Source organism: Tachyglossus aculeatus, chromosome 17 (genome assembly GCF_015852505.1).
Source record: "Tachyglossus aculeatus isolate mTacAcu1 chromosome 17, mTacAcu1.pri, whole genome shotgun sequence".
Lineage (NCBI taxonomy): Eukaryota > Metazoa > Chordata > Mammalia > Monotremata > Tachyglossidae > Tachyglossus > Tachyglossus aculeatus.
The window spans coordinates 23,778,870-23,802,283 of record NC_052082.1 but is presented as its reverse complement, the minus strand read 5'-3'; the positions used below and the strand labels follow the sequence as shown (position 1 = coordinate 23,802,283).

The window sequence follows — 23,414 nt, the reverse complement described above, 5'->3', positions numbered from 1 at the left end:
TGAGGAGGTTAGCGGCAGAGGAGCAGAGGGTGCGGGCTGGGCTGGAGAAGGAAAGAAGGGAGGTGAGGTAGGAGGGGGCGAGGTGATGGACAGCCTTGAAGCCGAGAGTGAGGAGTTTTTGCCTGATGCGTAGGTTGATTGGTAGCCATGCCCAGAGCGTTTCTGCACAAAAATGATCCGGGCAGCAGCGTGAAGTATAGATTGAAGTGGGGAGAGACAGGAGGATGGGAGATCAGAGAGGAGGCTGATGCAGTAATCCAGCTGGGATAGGATGAGAGATTGAACCAGCAGGGTAGCAGTCTGGATGGAGAAGAAAGGGCAGATCTTGGCGATGTTGCAGGGGTAAGACCGGCAGGTTCTGGTGACGGATTGGATGTGAGGGGTGAACGAGACAGCAGAGTCTAGGATGACACCAAGGTCACGTCATGGAGGACATGTCATGGAGGACAACCATCTCATGGTTCTTCCCATCATCTCACTGTCGGAGACAGAATATTGGGCTGGATTTCTATCTTTAGCAATGGCCTGATTCAGTAAGAGTTCAATACATATTATTGATCAATTCAGCAATGGAGTCAAGGAGTTGCTTTTGTTTTTAGGTTACCATGAAGAGAAATGGCAAAAACTTCCCACCTCCCTCCTGTTGCCTTAGAACCCTTGACAGCTTGGGCAGAACTACTAATTATTTACCTGTATTTATCATCTCCTCTTCCCTACTTATTGACATAGTGGCTGACTTTGAACTACTAACAGCTACACTCTGGCCATGACCTTTCGATCAGATCTGTAACTCTTTCACAAGCTCCTCCTCTGCCCCTCACCCTCTACCTGTGCACATCCCTCAAGGGTCATTCTGGGTCCCCTTTAATTTTCCAACTACTTCTTCTCCCTTGAAGAACTCATCTGCTCCCATAGCTTCAACTACCATACATTCTCAGATGATTCCCAAATCTGCATCTCAAGTCCTGACTTCTCTCCTGCTCTTCAGTCTCGCATTTCCTCCTGCTTTCAGAACATCTCTACATGGATGTCCCACCAACATCTCAAACTTAATGGCCAAAACGGAATGCCTCACCTTCCCACCTAAAATCCATCCTCCCCATTTCTTGCCCATCACTGTAGACAACACCACTATCTTTCCTGTCTCACTAGCCAGTAGCCTTGGCATTATCTTCAACTCATCTCTCATTCAACCCACATATTCAATCTAGCACCAAATTCCGTCGGTTCTAACTTTACAGCATCATTAAAATCTGCCATTTCCTCTCCATCCAAATTGCTATTATACTGATACAAGCACTTATCATATCCTGCCTTGGCTACTGTGCTAGCCTCCTCACTGACCTCCCTGACTCCTGTCTCTCCCCACTTTATTACTTACTTCATCTCTCTAAAAAAACTGTTCAGCTCTCATCTTCCCACTCCTCAGAAACCTCCAAATGCAGCCCACCCACCTCTACAAACAGAAACTTCTGAAGAGCTTTAAGGCACTTAATCAGCTCACCCCTCCTACCTTACCCCTCTGATTTCCTATTACAGCCCATCCTGCACACTTCACTCCTCTAGCACCAGTTGGCTCACTGTGACTCAGTCTCATCTATCTCCCCACTTACCCCTTGCCCATGTCCCCACTCTGAACCTAGAACTCACTCCTTCCTTCATGTATGACAGACCACCACTCTCCCTACCTCCAAAACCACATCTCCTCCAATAGGCCTTCCTCAACTAAGCCCTACACTTAGTAGGCACATCTCTATACTTACTCAATCCATCAGTGGTATTTACTGAATGTAAAGCATTGCCCTAAATACTTGAGAGTAGACCAGAAGCAAGACAAATGATTCCTGCCTTCAAGGAGATTATCTAAAGGGAGAGGCAGACATGTCACAAATAATGACAGGAGGAGGGAAGGATAAAGTTTAAAAGAAACTAAATCAATCAGTAGTATTTATTATTAATAATAATAATAATGGCATTTATTAAGCGCTTACTATGTGCAAAGCACCGTTCTAAGTGCTGTGGAGGTTACAAGGTGATCAGGTTGTCCCACAGGGGGCTCACAGTCTTTATCCCCATTTTACAGATGAGGGAACTGAGGCACAGAGAAGTTAAGTGACTTGCTCAAAGTCACACAGCTGACAATTGGCAGAGCCGGGATTTGAACCCATGACCTTTGACTCCAAAGCCCGGGTTCTTTTCCACTGAGCCATGCTTACTCAACTCATTATATGGAGAGCACTGAACTAAGCACTTGGGAAAGTGAAATAGACTTGGTAGAAAAGATCTTTGCCCTCAAGGACCTTGCCGCCTAGTGTGGGAAGCAGACACTAAAAAGAATTATAAGTTGGAGAAGGCACAGAGTTTAAAGATATGTAAATAAGAGCTAGTGGAATGGAAGGACAGAAAAGGGATTGAGTACCCAAGTGCTTAGGGGACATGAAACTGCTGTAATAATAATAATTATGGTATTTAAGCACTTACTACGTGCCAAGCACTGTTCTATGCACTGGGGTAGATCCAAGGTAATCAGGTTGTCCCACATGAAGCTCACAATCTTAATCCCCATTTTACAGATGAGTTAACTGAGGCACAGAAAAGAGAAGTGGCTTACCAAAGTCACACAGCAGACAAGTGGCGGAGCCAGGATTAGAACCCACGACCTCTGGCTCCCAAGCCCGTGCTCTTGCCACTAAGCCACGTTGCTTCTCGTAATGGCACGTGGAAGGATGGGGAGATAAGAAAGAAATCAGGGAAGGTCTTTTGGAGGAGATGTAACTTCAGAAGGGCTTTGAAGATGGGAAGAGCAGTGCCTCACCTGATGTGAAGGAGGAGGGAGTTCCAGCCAGGAGAGTGGACATGAGCAAGTTGGTGAAAAGAGTAAAGCATGCAGAGTGGGTTGGTTTGAAGATGTAATATTGAATAAACAAGTGACTATACAAATAAATATTCATACAAAAGGCTAAGGATGGCATTAAATAAACATGCTAAGGAAAGTTGTTACATTGACTGAGAAGGACATTTTGAATTATTCATGGAAGAGGTTCATGGAGGTGCATAGTCATTGGCCTTTGAAGAAGGGGAGAATGTTGACCTGTTGGATTGCAAGGTTGGGGAGGGAGTTCCTATACCAGCCTCAACCCTTAGGGTGGGCAATCATTTGGCTCCACAGGCAACATACTCCAGAAGGCAACCATTCGTTGGCTGACAATGAAAAGTGTAGAGTGGGCATATAATAATAATAATTATGGTATTTGTTAAGGGCTTATTTTGTGCCAGGCACTGTACTAAGGGCTGGGGTGCATACAAGCAAATCAGGTTGGACACAGTCCCCATCCCACATGGGGCTCACAGTCTCAATCCTCATTTTACAGATGAGGTAACTGAGGCCCAGAGAAGTGAAGTAACTTGCCCAACGTGACACAGCCAACAAGTGGTGGAGTCAGGATTAGAACCCACAACCTTCTGACTCTCAGGCCTGTGCTCTATCCACTATGCTGTGCCGCTTCTATATTGGGGGTCGGGGGGGGGAGGGGGGTTATGTTTAAACCACAGAAGTGCCATCACTTCTGCCTAGGGTGAAGCCAACCAGGCCATGAGGTCACAATGTATGTGCAGTGCCAGGTAAGAGTAATCGCACGCAGATGTGGCTCTTCTGGAACTAGATTAATTCAAGCACACATTTTGTCCACCTACTCGATGCTCTCTCTTCTGGGAAAGCAGGAGCCCCATAGCTACAGATCCCCATTTACGTTTTGAGCTGACTCAGAATGATTCATCCAAGAAAATGACTTGAGAGGTCAAGAGTGAAAACCTATGGTTTGCAAAAGGGCAGGGAGTAGGGGGAAGGTGAGGGAGATTGGAGGGAGCAGGAGGGGCATGCAGAGGGAAGGATTTCCCTCCTACAATTGTTCCCTTGCTCCCTGAATGCTCTTTTAACCTCCTTCTGGTGCCTGGTTACCTCTTGCCTCCAAAAGAAACAGCACTCCAGGCAGTCATTCATTCATTCTTTCAATCGTATTTATTGAGCACTTACTGTGTGCAGAGCACTGTACTAAGCACTTGGGAAGTACAAGTCGGCAACATATAGAGATGGTCCCTACCCAACAATGGGCTCACAGTCTAGAAGGGGGAGACGGACAACAAAACGTAGACAGGTGTCAAAATCATCAGAACAAATAGAATTAAAGCTATATGCACATCATTAACAAAATAAATAGTCAGACTCCTCTAGACTAAAAGCTCGTTATTGACAGGGAATGGTTCTACCAACTCTATTATATTGTACTGTCCTAAGAACTCAGTAGAGTGCTCTGCACACAGTAAGTGCTCAACTAAAAGGATTGACTTACTGACTGGATGCTCTCCCTCTGGACCCTTCTGCCCTCCTAGCACCAGCAGAAGCCAATGATGCTCCTGAGCAGAGACAGTGAGAGGAAAGACTCCACTCCCTATTCCCAGAATGGGTCCTTACCAGCTGAAGTCTCCAGTGCCTCCATCAATCAATGGTATTTATAGATCACTTACTGTGTGCAAAATCACTGTACTAAGCGCTTTGGAAGCATGCAATACATCAAGAGTCGATAGACATGGTCCTCCATCTAAGCAGAAATCTGCTGTTGAATACTCTCCCACTCACTCCCGTGTCCTGGGAAATTCCTCAGAATCAGAAAAGTGAGAAATCGCCCCATCAATGAGTTGACAGACAGGCATGGGCACATATGGACTCCTGGCCTCGGACACAGGAGGGATGGAGTAGTGACCCTCCAAGAACATGAGGGACAAACCCTATATGGAAATGTTTCCAGCAAAAATCACTTCCTAGGCCACATAAAATTGCCTCTAGGGTCTTCATGAATACCAAAAAACAATCATTTCCAAAGTAATAGAAGGAAGAAGCAGAAAAGGAGGGGCAAAAAATAAAAGTTATGAGGAAAATTGAGACCAATTTACAGATGAAAATAACCAAAACCTTACCCATTTTATCAACTGTATTTATTGAGCACTTACTGTGTGTTGAGCGCTGTATTAAGTGCTTGGGAGAGTACAATATGATAGCAAGTAGACACTTTCCCTGCCCACAACAAGTTCAATGCAATCTGCTAGATTGTATACACTTTAAGGGCAGGGATAGTGTCTACTAAGTATTTTACTTTTGTATGTTACTTAAGTGCTTATTGTGTGCCAAGCACTGTACTAGGCATTGGGGTAGGTACAAAATAATAGGGTTGGACAGAGTCCAGGTCCCACATAAGCCTCACAATCTTAATCTCCATTTTAAAGATGATATAACTGAGGTTCAGAGAAGATAAGTGACTTGCCTAAGATCACACATTGCCCAAGGTCACACAGAAGACAAGTGGCAGACAGGATTAGAACCCAGGTTCTCTGACACCCAGGCCCATGATTTTTCCACTAGGTCATGCTGCTTTTCTGATGATGAGAGGCGCTGATGGGAGGGTCACAGCGAAGAAAAGATGATCTAGTCCCACCCCACAGGATGATGAAGGTAGGCTAGATGCAAAAAACAGAACCCTGGGCATAGAGACACGGGAAGATTACAGAAAGGTAGAGAGCAGAGGGAAGAAAGAGAAACGAAGGTGGGGGAGGGGAGAGAAAGAGAGAGAAATAGAGAAAAGAGAGTGGCAAGAACTGGTGGGGGGGGAGGGCAGGGGGAATTGTGTGTATTATGTGTGCATACACCTAAGGATTTAGGTGCTTTTCACTGAATAAATGCTCAGGAACAATTACTGATCTTTACTGCTACCTGTTTTCACTCACATCAGGAGTAACTAGAGTTGTCACTATTTTAATTGCTAGCACTTAGCCACACAAACCTGAAGATGAGAAATTTGTACTTCATTTCCATTCCCAGAGGGGGCAAAAAATTGAATAGCCTTAAAAGGCCTGATGAAGGCAACAGATAACTTTGGTCGTTGTGAATCGTAATTCCAACATGTGTGCCATATGGCAGAAAGTGTCTTGAGTCAAGATTGGGAAGCGGCTAAATCCTAGGCTGCCACTTTCTGCCCCAGGTTGCCCAGCTAAGCAGTGGCCCACATGGGGCTTGGGGGAAAAGGTCACTTTCCCCACCGGTGACAGTCATAAACACACCTAGAGGCACAAAGGTAGCTGGATATGGCAATTCACCCCATGCTCCTACCCTGCTTCAACCACGAGGAACAATTCCTGCCCATCCAGTGCAAACAGAGTCCCTCGATTCCTTCCCTAAGGACACAAACTGTCATGCTGGCCAAACACTAGTCAGACCTGGTATTGGCACATAGTCATGGGCAGAACCACCAATTTAAGTCACCCTTCACACACACACACAAAAGTGATATTTCTAATTCCAGTCATCATATCATCCAATAGCTGCACGAAAGGCAACGTTGATTGGACGTCTGCATTAGCGGCACTGTACTAGGCACAGCACCACATCAGAGCATTGTACTGGCTGCAGCTACAGCTGCTGACTTTGGCTCCAGAAATCACTGTCAGCTGTGGACCACTATACCAGTTTTTTCTCTTCATCGCCAGTCATCCCGCCTCTCCTACACATTTCCATTCATCCAATCCTCTTTTAAGCGTGGGCCCCCACGACTTCTGGAAGATCCCACCCATCCCTCCACCCTGACCTCAGTCTTCTGTCCTGACTCCACACCCCATCCTGCTTTTCTACAATTTGTTCCATCTTCCCACTCCCAAGCCAGGCCAACTGAAGGACCCATCACCCCAGTTCCCTAAAACTAAGAGGTAACACTAGGGATAGTCTGCCCCCATTCCCATTCTATCCCACCCTCTGTCCATCTCTCACCCCAACCTCTGTCCAGGATATGAACAGGATGGTGAGGACTAAGAAGAGTTAATTGCAACGGGGTGGGGAAGGGCAGTTGTACACTAAAAAGTGATGATGATGATGGCATATATTAAGCACTTACTATGTGCCACACACTGTTCTAAGTGCTGATCACTGTTCTAAGCGCTGCTTAGTAGTGTCACGTGCAAAGTAAGCACTCAATAAATAGCGTTGACTGAAGGAGGAATACTTCTTTAAAAAAAATAAGAATAAAGTTGAAATCAGTAGGGAGAATAAAAGACACGCTCCCTGCCCATAATGACCTAATGAAATTTTCTAATCACTAATGATCACTGACCGGGCCCCAGGGTTTTTTTTTCCCAGACCGGTCTCTAGCTCCTGAGTCACTGCTCCTCTCTGAAGGCAGCTATCACACCTTCCCAAGGAAAGTGTTTAAAGTAATAATAATAATGATAAGGGCATTTTATTAAGCGCTTACTATGTGCAAAGCACTGTTCTAAGCGCTGGGTAGATTTCCCCTGGGAAGAGGCATCCAGAATGTTGTTAGTTATCAGGCTATTGCTCATTTCTTTTCAAAAAGAGAGGGAGCAAAACTTCGGGAAAGTAAAACCAGGCTCTATTGAGAGTTGGTGTTTTTCGCTCCAAGTCTGCTGGCTTTATTTCTCTCGGAACACACGGGGCGGTGGGGCGCTCTGCACACAGTAAAGCGCTCACTAAATACAATTGAATGAATTTCGTTTCAAACCTGGGCAGGGGGTGGGCACCTGCATGAGCCCCGGCAGGACCCACCTATCTCCATGTTTTGCTTTGTTTTCTGTCTCCCCCTTCAAGACTGTGAGCCCGTTGTTGGGTAGGGACTGTCTCTATATGTTGCCGACTTGTAATAATAATAACAATAATAATTTTGGTATTTGTTAAGCGCTTACTATGTGCCAAGCACTGTTCTAAGCGCTAGGGGAGATACACGGTAATCAGGTTGCCCCACATGGGGCTCACAGTCCCCTCCTCCCCCTCCCCCTCCCCCCCCCGCCTTACCTCCTTCCTCTCCCCACAGCACCTGTATATATGTTTGTACATATTTATTATTCTATTTATTTTATTTGTACATATTTATCCTATTTATTTTATTTTGTTAACATGTTTTGTTTTGTTCTCTGTCTCCGCCTTCTAGACTGTGAGCCCACTGTTGGGTAGGGACCGTCCCTCTGTGCTGCCAACTTGTACTTCCCAAGCGCTTAGTACAGTGCTCTGCACAAGGTAAGCGCTCACTAAATACGACTGAATGAATGAATCCCCATTTTCCAGATGAGGGAACTGAGGCACAGAGAAGTGACTTGCCCAAAATCACACAGCTGATAAGTGGAGGGGCTGGGATTAGAACCCATGACCTCTGACTGCCAAGCCCGCACTCATTCCACTGAGCCGCGCTGCAAGCGCTTAGTCCAGTGTTCTGCACACAGTAAGAGCTCAATAAATACGACTGAATGAATGAATCCCCACTTTCCAATCAATCAATCATATTTATTGAGAGCTTACTATGTGCAGAGCACTGTACTAAGAGCTTGGAAAGTACAAGTTGGCAACATATAGAGACAGTCCCTACCCAACAGATGGGGACCTGAGGCACAGAGAAGTGCCTTGACCAAAGTCACACAGCTAAGTGGAGGGGGCCGGCATTAGAACCCATGACATCTGACTGCCAAGTCCGCGCTCCTTCCACTGAGCCGCGCTGCAAGCACTTAATCCAGTGCTCTGCACACAGTAAGCGCTCACTAAATACGACTGAAAGAATGAATGAATCCCCACTTTCCAGATGAGGGAACTGAGGCACAGAGAAGTGCCTTGCCCAAAGTCACACAGCTGATAAGTGGAGGGGGCCGGGATTAGAACCCATGACCTGTGACTGTCAAGCCCGCGCTCGTTCCACTGAGCCGCGCTGCAAGCGCTTAGTTCAGTGCCCTGCACACAGTAAGTGCTCAATAAATACGACTGAATGAATGAATGAATCCCCACTTTCCAGATGAGGGAACTGAGGCACAGAGAAGTGCCTTGCCCAAAGTCACACAGCTGATAAGTGGAGGGGACCGGGATTAGAACCCATGACTTCTGACTGCCAAGCCCGCGCTCGTTCCACTGAGCCGCGCTGCAAGCGCTTAGTCCAGCGCTCTGCACACAGTAAGCGCTCACTAAATACAACTGACTGAATGAATGAATCCCCACTTTCCAGATGAGGGAACTGAGGCACAGAGAAGAGCCTTCCAGTGCTCTGCACACAGTAAGCGTTCACTAAATGCGACTGAATGAATCCCCACTTTCCAGATAAGGGAACTGAGGCACAGAGAAGAGCCTTCCAGTGCTCTGCACACAGTAAGTGCTCTCTAAATGCGACTGAATGAATCCCCACTTTCCAGATGAGGGAACTGAGGCACAGAGAAGTGCCTTGCCCAAAGTCACACAGCTGATAAGTGGAGGGGCCCGGGATTAGAACCCATGACCTCTGACTGCCAAGCCCGCGCTCGTTCCACTGAGCCTCAAGCTGCAAGCGCTTAGTCCTGTGCTCTGCACACAGTAAGCGCTCAATAAATACGACTGAATGAATGAATGAATGAATCCCCACTTTCCAGATGAGGGAACTGAGGCACAGAAAAGTGCCTTGCCCAAAGTCACAAACAGTGGAAAGAGCCCGGGCTTTGGAGTCACAGGTCATGGGTTCAAATCCCGGCCCCGCCACTTGTCAGCTGTGTGACGTTGGGCAAGTCACTTCACTTCTCTGGGCCTCAGTTCCCTCATCTGTAAAATGGGGGTGAAGACTGTGAGCCCCTCGTGGGCCAACCTGATTACCCTGTACCTACCCCAGCGCTTAGAACAGTGCTTTGCACATAGTAAGCGCTTAACAAATACCAACATTATTAAGTGGAGGGGTCGGGATTAGAACCCATGACCTCTGACTGCCAAGCCCGCGCTCGTTCCACTGAGCCGCGCTGCAAGTGCTTAGTCCAGTGCTCTGCACACAGAAAGCGCTCATTAAATACGACTGAATGAATGAATGAATCCCCACTTTCCAAATGAGGGAACTGAGGCACAGGGAAGTGCCTTGTCCAAAGTCACACAGCTGATAAGTGGAAGGGCCAGGATTAGAACCCATGACCTCTGACTGCCAAGCCCGTGCTCGTTCCACTGAGCCGCGCTGCAAGCGCTTAGTCCAGCGCTCTGCACACAGTAAGCGCTCACTAAATACAACTGACTGAATGAATGAATCCCCACTTTCCAGATGAGGGAACTGAGGCACAGAGAAGAGCCTTCCAGTGCTCTGCACACAGTAAGCGCTCACTAAATGCGACTGAATGAATCCCCACTTTCCAGATGAGGGAACTGAGGCACAGAGAAGTGCCTTGCCCAAAGTCACACAGCTGATAAGTGGAGGGGCTGGAATTAGAACCCATGACCTCTGACTGCCAAACCCACGCTCGTTCCACTGAGCCGCGCTGCAAGCGCTTAGTCCAGTGCCCTGCACACAGTAAGCGCTCACTAAATGCGACTGAATGAATCGCCACTTTCCAGATGAGAGAACTGAGGCACAGAGAAGTGCCTTGCCCAAAGTCACACAGCTGACAAGTGGAGGGGGCCGGGATTAGAACCCATGACCTCTGACTGCCAAGCCCGCGCTCGTTCCACTGAGCCGCGCTGCAAGCGCTTAGTCCAGTGCCCTGCACACAGCAAGAGCTCAATAAATACGACTGAATGAATGAATCCCCACTTTCCAATCAATCATATTTATTGAGCGCTTACTGTGTGCAGAGCACTGTACTAAGCGCTTAGAAAGTACAAGTTGGCAACATATAGAGACAGTCCCTACCCAACAGATGAGGGAACTGAGGCACAGAGAAGTACCTTGCCCAAAGTCACACAGCTGATAAGTGGAGGGGGGCCGGGATTAGAACCCATGACCTCTGACTGCCAAGCCCGCGCTCGTTCCACTGAGCCGCGCTGCAAGCGCTTAGTCCAGTGTTCTGCACACAGCAAGAGCTCAATAAATATGACTGAATGAATGAATCCCCACTTTCCAATCAATCATATTTATTGAGCGCTTACTGTGTGCAGAGCACTGGACTAAGCGCTTGGAAAGTACAAGTTGGCAACATATAGAGACAGTCCCTACCCAACAGATGAGGGAACTGAGGCACAGAGAAGTACCTTGCCCAAAGTCACACAGCTGATAAGTGGAGGGGGGCCGGGATTAGAACCCATGACCTCTGACTGCCAAGCCCGCGCTCGTTCCACTGAGCCGCGCTGCAAGCGCTTAGTCCAGTGCCCTGCACACAGCAAGAGCTCAATAAATACGACTGAATGAATGAATCCCCACTTTCCAATCAATCATATTTATTGAGCGCTTACTGTGTGCAGAGCGCTGGACTAAGCGCTTGGAAAGTACAAGTTGGCAACATATAGAGACAGTCCCTACCCAACAGATGAGGGAACTGAGGCACAGAGAAGTGCCTTGCCCCAAGTCACACAGCTGATAAGTGGAGGGGGGCCGGGATTAGAACCCATGACCTCTGACTGCCAAGCCCGCGCTCGTTCCACTGAGCCGCGCTGCAAGCGCTTAATCCAGTGTTCTGCACACAGCAAGAGCTCAATAAATACGACTGAATGAATGAATCCCCACTTTCCAATCAATCATATTTATTGAGCGCTTACTGTGTGCAGAGCGCTGTACTAAGCGCTTGGAAAGTACAAGTTGGCAACATATAGAGACAGTCCCTACCCAACAGATGAGGGAACTGAGGCACAGAGAAGTGCCTTGCCCCAAGTCACACAGCTGATAAGTGGAGGGGGGCCGGGATTAGAACCCATGACCTCTGACTGCCAAGCCCGCGCTCGTTCCACTGAGCCGCGCTGCAAGCGCTTAGTCCAGTGCCCTGCACACAGCAAGAGCTCAATAAATACGACTGAATGAATGAATCCCCACTTTCCAATCAATCATATTTATTGAGCGCTTACTGTGTGCAGAGCGCTGGACTAAGCGCTTGGAAAGTACAAGTTGGCAACATATAGAGACAGTCCCTACCCAACAGATGAGGGAACTGAGGCACAGAGAAGTGCCTTGCCCCAAGTCACACAGCTGATAAGTGGAGGGGGCCGGGATTAGAACCCATGACCTCTGACTGCCAAGCCCGCGCTCGTTCCACTGAGCCGCGCTGCAAGCGCTTAGTCCAGTGTTCTGCACACAGCAAGAGCTCAATAAATACGACTGAATGAATGAATCCCCACTTTCCAATCAATCATATTTATTGAGCGCTTACTGTGTGCAGAGCGCTGTACTAAGCGCTTGGAAAGTACAAGTTGGCAACATATAGAGACAGTCCCTACCCAACAGATGAGGGAACTGAGGCACAGAGAAGTGCCTTGCCCCAAGTCACACAGCTGATAAGTGGAGGGGGCCGGGATTAGAACTCATGACCTCTGACTGCCAAGCCCGCGCTCGTTCCACTGAGCCGCGCTGCAAGCGCTTAGTCCAGTGTTCTGCACACAGCAAGAGCTCACTAAATACGATTTAATGACTAAATGAATGACCCAGGGCATGGCACTCCCTCGTCCCCGCGGAGGCTGGGGCCCGGAGACTGACCAGAAGAATATGCGGGAGCACAGGTTGGCGTCCTTCAGCGGGTTGGGCTTGGCCTCCTGGTAGACGGGCTGCATCGCTGCCTCGTTGCACGGTCCTGCGGGAGCCGGAGCAGGGATGCTGCAACCCCTCGCTCCGGGTGCTGGAAGCGCCAACACTCGCCCTCGAGCTCTTACCTCCTGCTTTCTGACCCTACTAGGAAGACTAGACTGTGAGCCCGTTGTTGGGCCTCTCTAGGCGGCCGATCTGTCCTTCCCAAGCGCTTAGTACAGCGCTCTGCACCCAGTAGGCGCTCAATAAATAGGACTGAACGAGTGAAGCCGGCGCCTCTTCCGGAAACTTGCAGCCGGCGGCCCGGCTTCCCTCCTCCCGGGCTCCTCCCAGCTTTTCGTTTCTACCCCCCCTTTCTCTGCTCGCTGCCTTGACTGGTTCCTGTTGCTGCTCCTGCTTCTTTGCCGCCGCTGCGGAGGAGGAAGAGGAAGAGGAGGAGGCCGCCAACTCTCCCACCCCAGCCGAGTCGCAGCCCCTTCCCCTCCTTTCCCTTTCCTCCCTTCACCTTCCTTGCAGGGGGTGGGCACGCCCACACTAAAGGAAGGAGGGATGCAGCGGAGAAACGGGCTGGAGAATCAACTTTCTCCTTCTCGCCGGAGTTGCCCAGAAACAAGGGAAACAGGAATTCATTCATTCATTCGATCGTATTTATTGAGCGCTTACTATGTCCAGAGCACTGTACTAAACGCTTGGGAAGTACAAGTCGGCCACATATAGAGACGGTCCCTACCCAACAACGGGCTCACAGTCTAGAAGGGGGACACAGACAACAAAACAAGTAGGTGTCAATACCATCAGAATAAATAGAATTATAGCAATATACACATCATTAATAAAATAGAGTAATAAATATGTACAAATATACACAAGTGCTATGGGGAGGGGGAGAGCGAAATAGGGAGGGGGGCTCAGTCTGGGAAAGCTTGGGTCAGGTTCCCTGAGTCTACACCCCTCCCCACCCTTCATTTCCTCTCCCCCAAGCAGAAAGAACTTGCTCCGGTCCATCTGGTTACATATTCATTCAATAGTATTTATTGAGCACTAACTGTGTGCAGAGCATTATACTAAGCGCTTGGGAAGTACCATTCAGCAACAGAGACAGCCCCTACCCACAACGGGCTCACAGTCTAGACGATCTAAGCAATGCTTAACTCATGCTACCCCTGTAGCACTTACATACTTGTCTCTAATACCTATTGTTTGCTCCTACCTGAAATTTATTTTAGCCCACCCTATAAGATTTTTGAAGGCAGGGATCACATCTACTAGGATACAACCTAGCCCTTGGGTCCCATCTGTCTTTTCATTCAATCGTATTTATTGAGCACTTAACTGTGTGCAGAGCACTGTACTAAGCACTTGGGAAGTACAAGTTGGCAACATATAGAGACGGTCCCTACCCAACAACAGGCTCACGGTCTAGAAGGGGGAGACAGACAACAAAACAAGTAGTTGTCAATACCATCAGAATAAATAGAATTATAGCAATATACACATCATTAATAAAATAGAGTAATAAATATGTTCAAATATACACAAGTGCTATGGGGAGGGGGAGAGCAAAATAGGGAGGGGGGCTCAGTCTGGGAAGGCCTCCTGGAGGAGATGAGCTCTTAGTAGGGCTTTGAAGGGAGGAAGAGAGCTAGTTTGACGGATGTGTGGAGGAAGGGCATTCCAGGCCAGAGGTAGGACGTGAGTCAGGGGTCAACGGCGGGACAGGCGAGAATGAGGCACGGTGAGGAGGTCTCGCCACTGATTCCTTGTCCAGGTTCTTCCTCTGGGCTGGAACTCTAAAAATCACATTTCCTCCAAGAGACCTTTCCTAAGGCCTCATCTGCCTTAAACATTTGGTCCTGTACCCCTTGAGTCCTTTCAAGATCTTGTAAAATGTGCTCTTCTTCACACTTGAAAAAAGTCTGACAAAGCATTGCTACAGCCCCTTTGATCTGAGATCTATCCTGATATCATGTCTTTTTAATGGTATTTATTAAGCACTTTCTATATGTCAACCACTGGGATAGGTATGAGCTAATCAGGTTGGACACAGTCCATGGCCCACTTGGGGCTCACAGTCTTAATCCCTCTTTTACAGATGAAGGAACTGAGGCACAGAGAAGTTAAGTGACTTGTCTGAGGTTGCACAGCAGTCATGTGGATTCCATAACTCCAAATGGAAGTTATGGAAGTTTTGTCTACCATAATTCAGGGAGCATGGAAGCCAGGCCAGCTCAGGACCTCAAACACTTCACCATCAATTAATCAATAACAGTTTGTTTAACACCTACTGTGTGTGTGCAATGCCCTGTCCTAAGACCTTGGGAGAGTACAAGAGAATCAGTAAACATTATTCCTGCCCTCAGTCATCTTTAAGAAAGCAGAGGGATAATCAGTACATCTCACTGCTGTCCTATAGGCGAGACCCTGGTCAGAGCCTCTTTTGAACTTATTTCCACAAAGCATTTTTAATCATGCCTTCAGCCTTGGAAAAGTTTTTTCAGACAAAAACATGGTACAGCAGGCCCAACTGTGCAAAGTTGCTGCAGCTTCAGGGATAGAAAAGGACACACCTCCTCTGGTGGAAGCACAATGACCAGGGTCTTGCCTTTGCTCTTTTCTTTTCCCTCTGAGCTGTTTCAGTCCTAGGCCAGCTTGATGGCCTCTGGGCATGCTTGATTGCCTCATAACAAGGAACCCAAGTACTGCTGCACTACTCAAGACAAGCACATCACATACCTTCTCTTCTGTCTTTGAAAGATTAGCACATCACCTGAAGACAGGATGAAGCTAAGCAAGTCTGGACCCCTGGCCTTGTTTATCACCTTGCTGATCACCTGGAGAACAAAGCAGGCCTGGGACTGGACAGGAAAACACCCAATGGGAATTATTGCTGCCTACTTTAAAGTATGTATCCTGCACTGTGGTCTTCTGATCACACGGGCAGTTAAGGTGCAGTTCTTGAAGCTTTTCTTCTATGCTCTTCATGCTGGAGAGTGAGAGAGTGATATATGAGCTTGGTGGGATGAAAGTACCCAAGGTAGCAGGGACATTGAGACCATACTCCATTTGGCTTAAAACAGTGCTGAGCAATAGCATACCAAAAATAAGGCAGGAAAGGGACCAAAAACCCAGACATTTTGAGGGCTTCCATGTCTAACCTGGGCCATACTCAGTATATGGTTAGTTTAGATCCCACAGTATTCAAGGATTTTCCAAGAATGCTGGGAGGATTCTACCTTCACACTTCCTTCTCTTATCCTTCCCAGATCCTCAACTCCACATTCTCCCAGGCTCAAAAGGAAAAAGGATGGGATGCTTGGGGTGGTGTCCCAATTTCCAGTGTTCAGCAAAAGCAACAGTCGACATGAATCAATCTCATTGACTGAGCCCTTACCATGTGCAGAGAGCACTGTACTAAGTGCATGAGAGAGCATGATATAACAACAGATACATTCCCTGTCCACATTGAACATACCATCTAGAGGGGGAGACAGACATTAATATAAACAAATTACACGTGTGTACATAAGTGCTGTGGGGCTGGGATGGGGGATGAATAACGGGAGCAGGTCAGGGCCATGCAAAAGGGAGTGGAAGAAAAGGAAAAGAAGGCTTAATCAGAGAAGACCTCTTGAAGAAGATGTGTCTTCAATAAGGCTTTGAAAGGAGGGAAAATAATTATCTGTCTCATATGAAGAGGGAGGATGTGGGCGAGAGGTCAGCAGTGAGTTAAATGTGGTTGAAGTATACTGAGTAGGTTGGCATTAAAGGAACAAAGTGTGCGGTAGGAGAATAGGGTGGTGAGGTAGGAGGGGGAAAGGTGATTGAGAGCTTTAAAGCCGATTGTAAGGAGTTTCTGTTTGATGAGGAGGTGGATGGGCTATGGCTGGAGGTTCTTGACAAGTGGGGAAACATGGACCAAATGTTTGTGTAGAAAAATGATTCAGGCAGCAGAGTGAAGAATGCACTGGTGGTGGGGAGAAACAGGAGGCAGGGAGGTCAGCAAGGAGTCTGAGACAGTAATCAAGGAGGGATAGGACAAATTGCTTGGATTGATATGGTAGCAGTTTGGATGGAGAGGAAATGATGGATTTTGGCAATGTTGTGGAGGTTGAACTGACAGGCTTTAGTGGTAGATTGAATTGTGCTTTGAATGAGGGAAAAGAGTCAAGGATAATGCCAAGGGTATGGGCTCGGGAAACAGAAAAGATGGTGGTGTTCTCTACAGTGATGGGTAATTCAGGGGAAGGATAGGGTTTGGGATTGGGAGTAAAGATGAGGAGTTCTGTTTTCGACATACTAAGTGTGAGTTGACAGCAGAACATCCAAGAAGGGAAGTCTTTAAGGCAGGAGGAAATGAGATGGCAGAAAGGGAGAGAACTCGGGGCTGGAGCTGTAGATTTGGAAATCATCCACAAAGAGGAGGTAGTTGAAACTATGTGAGTGAATGAGTTCTCCAAGGGAGTGGGTGTAGATGGAGAGTAGAAGGGGACCCAGAACTGAATCAAGAATCAACAAGAGTGGTCATGATCTCTAACCTCAATGAGCTTCCAGTCTAGTGGGACAGACAGTAAAATAATTTATAGACAGAAAGTATGAGCAGTAAAGACATATGTGTATTTGAACATGAACACATACATGCATATATATAGTACGATATGTACAGAAGCACTATGCATACATGTAAGAATACAAGTACACCTAGCTGGTGCAGAAGTGGTGAGTGGTAGTTAGGGGACTATGACACGAGGGGAGAAAAATCAATCAGCGAGGGCCACCTGGAAGAGTTTGATTTCAAAAGGGCTTTCAAGGTGGGAAGGGGCCAGAAACTAGATTTTACAGGGTCCAAAAGGGAGTTGGAGTAGAGGAAGTGGAGGTAACAGGTCCATACTACCCATCAAATTATTCAATCAATCAATGGTATTTCTTGAGTGTTTACAGTATACAGGGCACTGTACTTGGGAGAGTAGATCTCTCCTGAGAATACTATCGAGAGAGTAGTAGTAAAATCAATCCCAACCCACAAGGAGCTTACAGAAGAGAGAGGAAGACCAATGATAAGATAAATTACAGATAGATATGTACATAAATTATGTACATAAATGATGTTGAGTTGGGAAAAGGGTATTAAAATGCTTAAGGGGAATAGGCTCAAGTGCATAGACAACACAGAATGGAGGCCTTAGAAAGGGAAATGAGGGCTTAGTTGGGGAAGGCCTCTTGGAGGAGACATCATCATAGTAATAATAATAATGGTGGCATTTGTTAAGCACTTACTATGTGCAAAGCACTGTTCTAAGTGCTGGGGAGGATACAAGGTGATCAGGTTGTCCCACATGGGGCTCACAGCCTTAATCTACATTTTACAGATGAGGTAACTGAGGCACAGAGAAGTTAAGTGACTTGCCCAAAGTCACACAGCTGACAGGCAGTGGAACAGGGATTTGAACCCATGACCTCTGACTCCCAAGCCCATGCTCTTTCCACTGAACCATGCTGCTTCATCTTAGCAAACCTTTGATTATGGGGAGTGAGGTGGTCTGTTGGATATGAACGGGGAGCCAAAGGGAAGACATGGGGAAGGAGTCGATGGCAAGAAAGATGAGATTGAGGTACAGTATAAAGGTTGGTGTTAGAGGAGTAGTGTGTAGGTTGGATTGTAGTAGGTCAGGGAAGTGAGGTAGAAGGGGGAGATCTGATTGAGTACCTTAAAGTCAACGTTAACGAGTTTCTGTTTAATATGGAGATGGAAGAGCCACCATTGGAGAATTTTGAAGAGAGGGGAGATGAAGACTGAGTGGTCTTAACAGAAAAATGATCCACGTGGCTGAGTGAAGTAAGGACTAAAGAGGGGAGAGCCAAGAAGCAAGGAGGTCAGAGAGGAGGGAGGTGCGGTACTCAAAGTGGGATATGATAATCGCTTGGATCAACATGGTAGCAGTTTGGTTGGAGAGAAAGGGGAAGATTCTAGAGATGTTCAGAAGATAAAATTGACAGCATTTGATGACAGACTGAATAGGAGGCATTGAATGAGGGAGATGAGTCAAGGATAATGCTAAGGTTATGGACTTGTGAGACAGGAAGAATAGTGGGAAAGTCTGGGAAAGAAAAGGGTTTGGGTGGGAAAATAAGTTCTGATTTAGGTGTGGTAAGTATGAGGTGGGGCAAGGCATCTGAAGCAGGAGGAAATGCAAGACAGTGGAGAAGGAGAGAGGTCAGGATTGAAGAGGTGGATTTGGGAGAGATGGTGTAGAGATGGCAGTTGAAGCCATGTGAGTGAATGAGCTCTCCAAGGGTGTGGATGTAGATAGAGAATAGAAGGGGACCCAGAACTGAGCCTTGAGACTCCCACCCCTCTGATGGGAGGCAGAGGAGAAGCCCCATGAAAGAGACTGAGAAGCGCCCAGAGACGTAGGAGGAGATTCAGGAGAGGACAGAGTCAGGAAAGTCAAGGTTAGTGTCTCCAGTATAAGTATGAGGAATTTAGACAGGAATGGGAGGAGGGAGAAGGGGCAGATAGATGATCTCCACAAGAACAAATGTCACAAACCCAATTACAGTTGATCCATTTGTAATTCACAAAGTATTACCAAGGTGAGGAGTAACTGTTTCTCCTCTGATACTGCCTCACCTAGTCCTTTCTTTTATCATTTTCCTTTTCTTGTGACTCTTTTTATACAGGTGTTTGATTCTCCCTTCCCTTGTCTTTTTGGGTCATGCATTTTCAGTTTTTCTATAATTTTTTGCATTTTATTGTTTTCCCTCACTAAAGCTCCTTACTTTTCTCTCCTTTATTTTTCTTTTTGATCCTAATAGCAATAGTAATTATTAAATACTTACTATGCACAGAACACTGTGCTAAGCCCTGGGAATATGCAGGGTGAATCAGATAATAATAATAATAATGGCATTTATTAAGCACTTACTATGTGCAAAGCACTATTCTAAGCACTGGGGAGGCTACAAGGTGATCAGGTTGTCCCACGGAGGGCTCACAGTCTTCATCCTCATTTTACAGATGAGGTAACTGAGGCACAGAGAAGTTAAGTGACTGGCCCAAAGTCACACAGCTGACAACTGGCAGAGCTGGGATATGAACCCTTGACCTCTGACTCCAAAGCCCATCCTCTTTCCACAGAGCCACGCTGGTCCCTGTCCCTCAGGGGCTCACAATCTAAGGATAAAGGTTGGGAGAAGGGACTGGAAACGGACATGTCGTGAATGATGAAGCATGAAAATGCAACATAGATAAAGAAATAAGCCAAAACAGCATGGCTGAGTGGATAGAGCACAGGTCTGGGAGCCAGAAGGACCTGGGTTCTAACCCTGGCTCTTTCATTTGTCTGCTGTGTGACCTTGGGAAAGTTACTTATTAATTTCTTTGTGCCTCAATTACCTCATCTATGAAATGGGGATTAAGACTGAGCCCTATGTGGGATAGGGACTGTGCTCAACCTCATTACAGTGCCTGGCACAATAGTAAACACTTAATACCAAAATAAAGAAATAGAATAAAAATCAGTAGGGTATGGTGGCTAGAGGAACATAATTTCAAGACTCAGACTCCTCAGAGTTCTGAATTCAGGGCACACTTTTAGCAACAGCAGCCACTACAGCAGCCAGTAGCCTTGCTGGGGTTTTGTGACCTTCCTCCTCCAACCCCACCTTCTCATTGTTCTTTTTCTATCTCCTCCTTTCCCCCATCTTTTCTTTTCTCTTTTCCTTTTTCTTCTACCAAGGCCCCACCTTCCTTCTATTCAGCCTGTCAAACAGAGTACAGTCACTGGCCAGTTTGCCTGAACTGCAAGAGATAAGATTCACTAAAAGCCCTGCTGTCCTTTGAAACCAATAAAGTCCAAAATTCCTGAACGTCAACCTGAGCCCTGAGGGGAATGATTAGCTCCGATACACCTCTGCTCCTGCCACAGAGACCGAACTGCCTGGCCCTCAGCAGTGCCTCTCTCAGAGTATTTCTCATTTCATTTCTGTCTGACTCTCTCTCAGCCCTGATAGGACTACAAAAACTTCCAGGGAAACCACCCCTCCAGAAAGAAGCGTAGTCCTCGAACTGCTGTATACCACAATTTGTGGTAGTGAGCTCTTACTGTGTGCTAAGCACTGGGGTAGATACAAGATATGAGAACCTGTCCAACACTGGGCTCAGAGTCTAAGTTGGAGGGAGAGGGGGTATTGAATCCCCATTTTGCAGATGAGGAAACCAAGGCACAGTGACTTACCCAAAATCACACTGCAGGCCATCAGTGGTATTCATTATTATCATCGACAATAATAATAATAATTATGGTACCTGTTAAGCACTTACTATGGGTAAAGCACTCTAAGAACTGGGGAAGATACAAGTTAATTTGGACACAGCCCCTGTCCCACATGGGGCTAACAGTAATTAGGAGGGAGTAGGATTCAATCCCCATGTTACAGATGAGGTAACAGGCACAGATTAAGTGACTTGTCCAAGGTCACAAAGCAGACATGTGGCAGAGCTAGAATTTGAACCCCGGTCCTCTGATTCCCAAGCCTGTGTTCTTTCCACTAGACCACACTGCCTCTCACTACACTAGCCCCGCTTGCCTCAGCAGCCATTCCCTTTCTCCCTTCGTACAGCCTGCTCTTTTAAACAAAGTTCAGCACTGGAGTATGTGATAAGCTTGGACAATAAGAGCTCTGATGTCAAAAAATCAGCAGATAGGCTAAAGACAAAATATCTCACTTCAGGTATGCTCTTTGGGTTCTGTCCTATCAACCTGCTCTATAGGGTCCCGCCTAGAGCCTCTGGAGGGGTTATACTGAAACCCTCTTCCACTGCCATCCTCAACAGCCTCCAGTGCAATCCCAGTACAGCTGAAATGGGCCCATGGGACTGTGGATGGGGGTTCCCAACCCAGTTGATGATGGGATTTGTTAAGCGCTTCTTAGGTGCCAAACTATACTAAACACAGGGGTATATGCAACCTGTCCAACATGGAACTAAGTGGGAGAGAGAAGAGGTATTGACTCTCCATTTTACAGATGAAGAAACTGAGGCATAAAGAAGTGACTCATCCAAGGTTCCAGAGCAGGCAAGTGGCAGAACTAGGATTAGAACCCAGGTCCTCCGATTCCCAGGCCCGTGCTCTTTCCGTTAGGCCACACTGGTTCTGTGGCAGTTATAAACGACTCATCGATTCAGGTGACCCAGAAGAGCCAGTTCTAGCATGAGCTTGTGGCCATGGCTAGTGCCGGGCCCTGGCTACCACTGCCATGTCACCATAAGCCTATCATTGTGCCTTCAGGGGTCACTGAGGAAGACCAGGAAAAATATTTGCTCTGGATTTGTGTGTTTTTGTATCTGTCCATGTCAGCATCTGTTTGTGGGCATGGAGGAATACCTGCAACTGCTTTTATCTCCACGTGTATGTCACACCTGCCTTGTGGGCATGGATGAATACCTGCAACTGCTTTTATCTCTACGTGTATGTCACACCTGCCTCAGTTCCTCCTTTTGTCCCCCCTGCCTCTTGTGCCCTCTCTCTGCCTTTACTATTTCCCTCCCTTTCTGTTCCTCTCTGGCTGTCTAATTTCCTATTGTTCCTTTTCAACTGTTCTCTGAGACCCTGTGCTCCTTGGCCCCCATTAAACTAGCCAAAATCAGATCACAACCCCAAACTCTTTCCCTTTCGGTTACATAAGATACCTTTATGTCGTTTTTCTAACCTGGTCCATCTCATGAGAAGTCTGCTGATTAACAGGTAGACCTATCTGTCTCTGCTGCAGGGCTGAGAAGCAAACTCAGAACTGTCACTTCCTGCATTAAAACGGCACACCTGGTAGCCTGAAAGGCAGCTTACAAAAGGGTCTAATTTACTTGCAAGGTAATTACTGCAAGAGAAAAATCTGGTTTGTGAATGTCAGAATCCCAAATAAAGCATGATGTAAAGAGAATATTGTGTTCCACTGTTAATCTCTTTTACCCTTGGGTAAAATTTCTTATAGAACCTTACCCTCATTTACTTTTGTATTGCCTTAAAGATATGTAAAGCACTACCTAATGTTTGTAATACACACACCCCCATTCAATCCCCTTCCCCCCACCCCCCTTCTGTGTCCAATGTAAATACAGTTAACAGCTGAGATAAGTCAAGGAAAAACAATTTAAAAGCAAGTGCTATAAGTAAAGGGCAGCTAGAGATAGAATTGACCCAGAGAGACCTACCAAAGCATCATCAACAATATCTACATACAGCTGTGGTACAAGAGCACTGCAGAAGCAGAGAGGTGAGACCCAGAAGAAAAGTGATCACAAATAGAACTCTTCCACTCCCTAAATAGCAAGGGATTGGTGAGATCATTTGGGTGATTAAGAATATAAAATATGATTTGGCAGAGAATAAAGTGATTAATCAAATATCATCCTTTATCTTTTTTCTTTTAACAGTATTTGTTAAGCACTTACTATGCTCCAGACACTGTGCTAAGCTAGGGAAGATACAAACTAATCAGATTGGACACAGTCAATGTCTCAGATGGGGTTCACAGTACTAATCCCCATTTTATTGGTGAGATAACAGGCACAGAGAAGTTAAGGGACTTGTCCAAAGTCACACAGCAGAGTAGTGATGGAGCGGGAATTAGAACCCAGGCTTTTTTGACACCCAGGCCTGTGTTTTAAACACTAGGCCCCCTGCTTCTCTGTTATGTTCAGTGATAATTCTGACAAGATGGTATGCCAAGACTGAAGTGCCCTGAGGCTAGGTTGACAAAAAAAAAAAAATGGCATTTTGAAAACCTTTGTGAATCAACACAGCTTCATCAATTTGAAATCAAGGGACCAGAAAGACATTTTTAATTATTATTATCTGCATTTTTCATTATAGAACTGTAGGTACAGCTAATTAGACAAGGAAGAGCAGTTCCTTCAAGGTACATACT

The 23,414-nt window shown here is 46.7% G+C and overlaps 1 protein-coding gene across 3 annotated transcripts in view; it reads right to left on the bottom strand.

The window, feature by feature from the left end:
* The window catches only part of ABCC4 (ATP binding cassette subfamily C member 4), a 228,512-nt gene extending 215,815 nt beyond the window's left edge, over positions 1–12,697 (bottom strand). For all 3 annotated transcript variants that reach the window (XM_038759284.1, XM_038759286.1, XM_038759287.1), the window contains exon 1: positions 12,444–12,697. In XM_038759284.1, the coding sequence (XP_038615212.1) occupies positions 12,444–12,517 (74 nt within the window). In that variant the 5' untranslated portion in view covers positions 12,518–12,697. The remainder of the gene's footprint in view (positions 1–12,443) is intronic.
* Between the last annotated feature and the right edge of the window lie 10,717 nt (positions 12,698–23,414).